At 50.3% G+C, this 7,593-nt stretch overlaps 1 protein-coding gene across 1 annotated transcript in view; it reads left to right on the top strand.

The window, feature by feature from the left end:
• KLK5 (kallikrein-related peptidase 5) overlaps positions 1-6,491 on the top strand; it is a 9,124-nt gene extending 2,633 nt beyond the window's left edge. The window contains exons 3-6 of the mRNA XM_010849670.1: positions 1-242; positions 1,676-1,932; positions 2,139-2,272; positions 6,336-6,491. The exon at positions 1-242 is cut by the window's left edge and continues 10 nt beyond it. Of these exons, the coding sequence (XP_010847972.1) occupies positions 1-242; positions 1,676-1,932; positions 2,139-2,272; positions 6,336-6,491 (789 nt within the window). The remainder of the gene's footprint in view (positions 243-1,675; positions 1,933-2,138; positions 2,273-6,335) is intronic.
• Positions 6,492-7,593: the final 1,102 nt, after the last annotated feature.

Here is a 7,593-nt window from a genome sequence, read left to right as displayed (position 1 = left end):
GTGGCTTCCTGCGACGACCCGTCTGCCTTTGGGCCCTCTGGGAGCACCCCGGACCTCAGGCCTGGGGCGACGGAGGACACCCGGGCGGATGAGAGCAGCAGCCGCATTGTGAATGGGACCGACTGCGAGAGGAACAGCCAGCCGTGGCAGGCTGCGCTGTTGGTGAGATTCAACAAGCTCTACTGTGGGGCCGTGCTGGTGGACCCGCAGTGGCTGCTCACGGCTGCCCACTGCCGCAAGCAGTGAGTTGGGGCTCCAAGAGGAGGGCGGGGGGAAGGGCATGGGGGGTCTGGTGAGGATGGGATGGAGTCGAGGGAGCAGGAGGTGGCAGAGTTGGGGGTGGGATTTAGAATGGAGCTGGGGAGGAGAGTGGGGCGGGTATGACGTTAGACTGGGAGTGGGTTGTGGTAGGGAATGGGAGTTAGGGATGAGCTGGATTTGAGGCTAGAAATGCAAGCGCTGGATGCTTACGAATGCAAGGCAGGAGACACAGGAGACGTGGGTTCGATCCCTGGGTAGGGAAAATCCCCTGGAGGAGGAAATGGCAACCCACTGTCAGTATTCTTGCCTGGAGAATCCCACGGACAGAGGAGCCTGGAGGGCTACAGTCATGTCCAAAGGGCCGCAAAGAGCGGGATACGACTGAACACGCCTTCTTTAAAGGATTAGGCCTGGGTGAGGGCTGGTTTGGGGTCGAGAATGGGTTGGATTTGGGTTTGAGCTGATGCTTTGGAATGGAGATAGTATTAGGTTTGGCTCTGGAATTAGAGCTCTGGTGAATTAGAGCTCTGGAATTTGGCTCTGGTGAAGATTGGGATGCAGTGGAGATAAAAATGGAATTTGGATATGGTGGGGCTTGGGACTAGATGTAGGACTGAAAATGGAGTTGGGATTAGAGCTATGGGTGGGGTTGGAGATGTTCAGATTTGAGGTTGGACATGGTTAGATTGGGCTTCCCAGGTGGTACTAGTGGTAAAGAACCTGCCTGCCAATGAAGGAGACGTAAGAGACATGGGTTTGATCCCTGGGTGGGGAAGATTCCCTGGAGGAAGACATGGCAACCCACTCCAGTATTCTTGTCTGAAGAATCCCATGGACAGAGGAGCATGGTGGGCTACAGTCCATGAAGTTGCAAATAGTTGGACACAACTGAAGCGACTTAGCATGCATGGTTAGATGTGAGATTGAGGATGGCCGTATTTGGGGTTGAGAATGAATTTGTTCATGGTTTTTGTGGGGGGCTTCCATTGTGGCTCAACTGGTAAAGAATCCACCTGCAATGCGGGAGACCTGGGTTTGATCCCTGTGTTGGGAAGACCCCCTGAAGAAGGGAAAGGCCACCCATTCCAGTATTCTGGCCTGGAGAATCTCACGGACAGGGGAGCATGTTGGGCTACAGTCCATGGGGTCGCAAAGAGTCGGACATGACTGAGCGACTTTCACTTCACTTTCTGTGGGGAAAGGATTAGAGTTGGCGCTGGGGACAGGCTGGAGACGTGTTTGCCATTGTGACTGGGGCGGGGTTAGGCAAAGGTTGGAGGCAAAGATGGTGTCGGGGATGGGTTTGAGGATGGGGGTGAAATTGGGGTTAGGGGTAGGTTTGGCATGGGAGTTGGCATTGCATATGGGGGTCGGGATCAGAGTCAGTGGGATGATCAGCACCCACCTTCCTCAGATTTTTCAGAGTCCGTCTTGGCCACCACTCGCTGTCACCCATGTATGAGTCCGGGCAGCAGCTGTTCAAGGGCATCAAATCCATCCCCCACCCTGGCTACTCCCACCCCGGCCACTCCAACGACCTCATGCTCATCAAACTGAACAAAAGGATCCGCGAGACTCCGTATGTCAGGCCCATCAACATCGCCTCCCGTTGTCCCTCTGCTGGGACCAGCTGCCTGGTGTCTGGCTGGGGAACAACCAGCAGTCCCCAGGGTGAGTGTTCGGGTCTCTCTCTCGATGCCCACCTATGTCTGCCTTCTCTCCTTCTCCGTCTCTGAACACTCTGCCTTTCCCTCGTCTCCCCGCCCCGCCCCCGCTCCCCGCCCCGCCCCCGCTCCCCGCCCCGCCCTGCCACCCGCCCGCCCATCTTCCTCCATCACTCACCCCCTGCCCCGCTCTGCGGTCTCTCTGTTCGACAGTTACCTTCCCCAAAGCCCTCCAGTGCCTGAACATCACGGTGCTGAGTGACGACCAGTGCAAGAAGGCCTATCCAAATCAAATAGATAACACCATGTTCTGCGCTGGGGACCAGGCGGGCAGAGACTCTTGCCAGGTAAGGCTGGAGATTTCTCCATTCATTCCAGGGGACATGGGTTTGATCCCTGATTCAGGAAAGAAACTCTCACATGCCATGGGACCACTAAGCCCACTTGCTGCGATGAAGACCCAGCAAATAATAACAGTGATAACGATGATAATAATAATAATGGTGGCTCAGTGGTAAAGAATGCGCCTGTCAGTGAGGAGACAAAAGTTTGATCCCTGGGTGGGGAAAATCCCCTGGAGAAGGAAATGGCAACTCACTCCAATACTCCTGCCTGGAGAATCCCATGGACAGAGGAGCCTGGTGGGCTACGAGCAGTAATAATATACCCTATTTAATCCCACCATTAGTACCACCATTTCAAAATGTAATTACTATGTAAGAATTAAGTGTTTTACATCCTTTGAGTCTCACAGTAAGTCTTTGAAAGCTAGTGTGGATGTTTTTCAATGGTTTTTCTTTTTCCTGTTTTTTTTTTTCTTGTTTTGTTGTTTGCACCAGTGTGTCCTTTTCCACTGACAGTATATCTCAGATGGGGCTAGCCGTGTCTCAAGTGCTCAAGAACACTGTGTAGCTAGTGGCCACTGCGTCAGACAGCACTCATCTCAAGGGAGAGATCAAGCCTGTGTTATATGGACAGGGAGGGTGTGCCCTGAAAAAAGATCCCACATCTAAGGGGCCACCCTTCATACCACGTACATCACATGTGTTCAGTTGCTCAGTCGTGTCTGACTCTTCTCAACCCCATGGACTGTAGCCCACCAGGCTTCTCTGTCCATGGGATTTCCCAGACAAGAATCCCAGAGTGGGTTGCCACGCCTTCCTCCAGGGGATCTTCCCCACTCAGTGATCGAACCCAGGTCACCTGCATGGCAGGCAGATTCTTTACCGTCTGAGCCACCAGGGAAGCCCTGATAAACATCACAGGTTTGTCTTATTTATTTTGGCACTTTTCAGGCAAGTGTAGTCTTAAGAATCTTATCCCCACAAAATCTGTAGTAGGAATGTTTTCTGACAAATGCTCGTAAAACATCTCAAAAAAGGAAAACAGGAACTAGGGGTATTTTTTTAAAGGCAGTATTTAATAGACAAGATTGATCACAAAGTTATTGGTGTAGTAAATAAATTTTAAAAAAATCCTATGGTCAAGAAACTGCATAAACAGTGTAATTTCAGAAAGTGGTAAGGACCATGAAGAAAATAAAATGTAGTTTTATGGTAGCAAGTGATGGGGGAGCAACATACGGAAGGGTGGTTGGAAGGACCTTGAAGAGGTGACATCTGAGCAGAGATTGACACACAGGAGCCAGCCTTGCAGAAGTTAAGAGCAAGAAAAGCATGTGCAAAGGCCCTGAGGCAGGAAGGAGTTCCGCTGATTGAAAGAATAAAAAAAAAGAGCCAGCATGTTTAGGGGACAGAGGTTGAGAGTGGAAGGATGAGTGGAACCCAGTGTTCAGCAAATACTTCTTGATTCTCAGGACACAGCTTCTTTATGTTCTCATGGCCGCTTTATTTGTTGAGGATGACAGAAATTAATGTTACAGCTCAGGGCCCTTCCCTGTAGTCAGGTCTGGATGTGTGCTAAGTTGCTTCAGTCTAGTCTGACTCTTTGTGATCACATGGATTGTAGCCCGCCAGGCTTCTCTGTCCATGGGACTCTCCAGGCCGAGAATAATGGAGTGGCTTGCCATTTCCTTCTCCAGGGTATCTTCCCAACCCAGGGATCAAACCTGGATCTCTTTTGTCTCCTGCATTTGGCAGGTGGGTTTTTTACCACTAGCACTACCTGGGAAACATCCCCTCCTTCCAAAGGAACCTTTCTCCCTCTAAAGGAATGTAAATTAACAAGCTCTCTGCTGGCAGGATGTATGTTTAGTAATACTGGTGTTTAGTAAGCTCTGGGCTCAGACAGCACTCCAGACCCATTCTGATGTCTGGGGAAAGCTCCCCTACCCCAAAAATCTTACAAATGTAACAAATGCAAAACCTTTCCAGGTCCACCAGCTTAATCTCTATTCCCAGTTAACACTGGAAGCACACACATCTGGATGGAGGGGTTTTTATGAGAAGAAAGCACATCTGATTCAGATACCAAAATCTTAAAAAAAAAACTTTAAATTTTATATTGGGGTGGAGCCAATTAACAATGTTGTGACAGTTTCAGGCGAACAGCAAAGGGACCCAGTCACACACATACATGTATCCATTCTCCCCCCAAACTCCCCTCCCATCCAGGCTACCACATGACATTGAGTTCCGCATTCTCTACAATAGGTCCTTATTGGTTATCCATTTGAACTAGAGCAGCATGTACATGTCCATCCCAAACTCCCTAACTATCCGTTCCCCTTGGCACGCGTAAATTGTTCTCTAAGCCTGTGAGTCTCTTTCTGCTTTGTAAATAAGATCATGTGTATCATTTCTTTTTAGATTCCACATAAAAGAGATGTTTCTCCTTCTCTGTCTGTCTTACTTCACTCAGCATCCAGATGTCAACATCGTAAAATGCGTAGCCTTTCTGTAGCCAAGGGTAGTACCTTGGTTTTTTTTTTTTTCCTAAACCTCAAGTGGCTTTTTCATACCCGAATGCGGTCTGGGCGTGGACACTAAAAGCAAGAAGTAATAACAATCATACTAATACTATAATAATAATAGGAGCTAATTAATTGCCAGACACTCTTTTTAAGTGGTTCAGAAGCATCAGCTCAATTAACCCATTTAACCATTATTATTAACTCTGTTCTACAGACAAGGAGCCAAGGCTCAGAGCAGTTAACTCACTGCTGAGCGAAAGGAACTCTGCAGGGATATTAAACAACAGCGAACAAAAAAGGAGAGAAATTAAACCACAATAAAGTGGAAATTTAGCAATTGGGGCAGCAGAGCTTTTTTTGCCTGGAAAACAGCATCTGCATTATAATATGAGAAGAAGCCAGGTCGGAGGGATTTTGCATAAACATAAACAAGAAGTGACAGGAAAAATGCAGAGTATTATTATAGGAAGGGTAATTACAGGGAGCTAAGGGAATTAAGCACAGGCAACCCAAATTAGTCCTCGAGAGCGATCCTCAATTCTGAACCCTCGGGGGACATGTGACAATGACTGAAGATGTTTTTGGTCGTCTCAATGTGTCTGGGGAGGGAGGGAGCGCCTGGTGTGTAGTGGCTGGAGGGCTGCTGCTAAAGGCCTAACAATGCACAGGACAGCCGCCCACAGTGAAGAACTGTGGTCCCAGTAAGTTTCCCAGGTGGCTCAGTGGTAAAGAATCCACTTGCCAGTGCAAAAGCCACCGGGGGCACAGGTTCCATCCCTGAGTCAGGAAGCTCCCTTGGAGGAGGAAATAACAACCCACTCCAGTATTCTTGCCGGGAGAATCTCATGGACAGAGGAGCCTGGCGGGCCACAGTCCATGGGATTGCAAAGAGTCAGACACGACTACATGACTGAGCGAGCCTGCAGAATGTTAGCAGTGCCAGGCTGAAAAAGCTTCACCTAGGGGTTGACGACTGCTCCTCTGCAAAAGTGAGGTATAGGTACAAGGCGGATTGATGTCAAGGATGGGTAAAGAGTGAGGAAGGGAAAGGAAGGCGTGTCCAGGAGGAGAAACTCAGTTGGAGGGAAGAGGGAGAAAGAAATAGAAGGAAAGACAGGCCACGAGGGAAACAGACAGAAAAGAGAGGCTTTGGGTAGAGAGGGACAAAGGGTCAGCACGTGTTAGTCACTCAGTCGTGTCCGACTCCTTGCAACCCCATGGACTGTAGCCCACCAGCCTCCTCTGTCCATGGGGTTCTCCAGGCAAGAATACTGGAGTGGGTAGCCATTCCCTTCTCCAGGGGGTCTTCCTGATCCAGGTAATCAAACCCAGGTCTCCTGCATTGCAGTCAGATTCTATACCATCTGAGCCACCTGGGAAGCCCAGAGAGGGACAAAGGGGGTTTCTGAAGGGTGGACTTGGCGTGAAAGAGTAATACGCTCTCCGTATGTCTCTTTACCTGTGTCTCGCCCTCTGGTGTCTTCCTCATCTGTGTGGCCCCCACCCTCTACCTCCCCGCCTCCCTCTCTCCTCCACAGGGTGATTCTGGGGGCCCGGTGGTCTGCAATGGCTCCCTGCAGGGCCTCGTGTCCTGGGGAGACTTCCCCTGCGCCCAGCCCAACAGACCTGGCGTCTACACCAACCTCTGTCGCTTCACCAAGTGGATCCAGGACACTATCAAGTGCAATTCGTGATTCACTCCTGGATCCAGCATTCTGGACTCCCCTCGTCCCCCTGATCCCCCCACAAGTCCCCGCCTGTGCAGGGACCCTGACACTCCTTCCAGACCCCAGTTCCTTCCCTAAAATGTTGAGGTTGCTTATCTCTCCAGCGCCGCCCTCCACCTGGAGTCAAGATCCCCCTCCCCGGGCAGTGGAGAGACCAGTCCTTCTGGTCAGATCCTGAAGACAGTCCCCATAACACCCAGGGCGAAGGCTGCACCTCAGTCTCCCCAGTGCTTCCTTCCTCAGGTCCAGAGTCCACCTTCTCTGCAGCTGTGACCCAGATTTGATCCCAGAAATAAAGCACCTGAGAAGCGGGCTCCGTGTGTACAGTCTTCCTTGAAAGGCCGGGTGGCCAGGAACAGGTCACAGGCCCCTCTGCACTGCTGTTTGCTCTGTTGGGTCATCTTCGCATGCAGGAAACAGAGATTCCTTTGATCAGCTTTTCAGTTTATTCACAAATGCTGATCAACTGATGATTTCCTGCCAGGAATGGGTCCACATGCTGGGGATACTACAGCAGGCAGAACAGAAAAGATAGACACATTTTATACTCTAATAAGTGTGTAAGTGATATGAATAAAAGGAGAACAGAGCATGGGGGAAGAAAAGGAATGTTGGGGGAGGGGCATGTTTATACCCGATGGTCCGAAGGGTGTGGGGGAGCAGTAGCCACCCCCACCCTCGTCCCAAGGTGTCCACATCCTAATCCTGGGAATCTGTGAATATGTGACTTCGTGCATGTGTTAGTTGCTCAGTCGTGTTCAACTCTTTGCAACCCCATGGACTGCAGCATACCAGGCTCCTCTGTCCATGAGATTCTCCAGGCAAGGATACTAGAGTGTGTTGCCATTTCCTTCTTCAGGGGTTCTTCCTGACCCAGAAATCGAACCCAGGTCTCCTGCATTGGGGGCAGGTTCTTCACTGTCTGAGCCACCAGGGGCGTCCCATGACTTTACATGGCAAAGGATGTTGCAGCTGTGACTAAATTAAGGATTTTGAGAGGGAGAGGCCAATACAATCCAAAGGGCCCATATAAGAAGGAAGCAGGGTAGGGAGTCAAAATGAGAGAGAG

The sequence above is a fragment of the Bison bison genome, unplaced genomic scaffold (genome assembly GCF_000754665.1).
Source record: "Bison bison bison isolate TAMUID 2011002044 unplaced genomic scaffold, Bison_UMD1.0 scf7180017864285, whole genome shotgun sequence".
NCBI classification, from domain to species: domain Eukaryota; kingdom Metazoa; phylum Chordata; class Mammalia; order Artiodactyla; family Bovidae; genus Bison; species Bison bison.
Note: the sequence above shows the minus strand (reverse complement) of the source record. Positions and strands in the feature narration are given on the sequence as shown.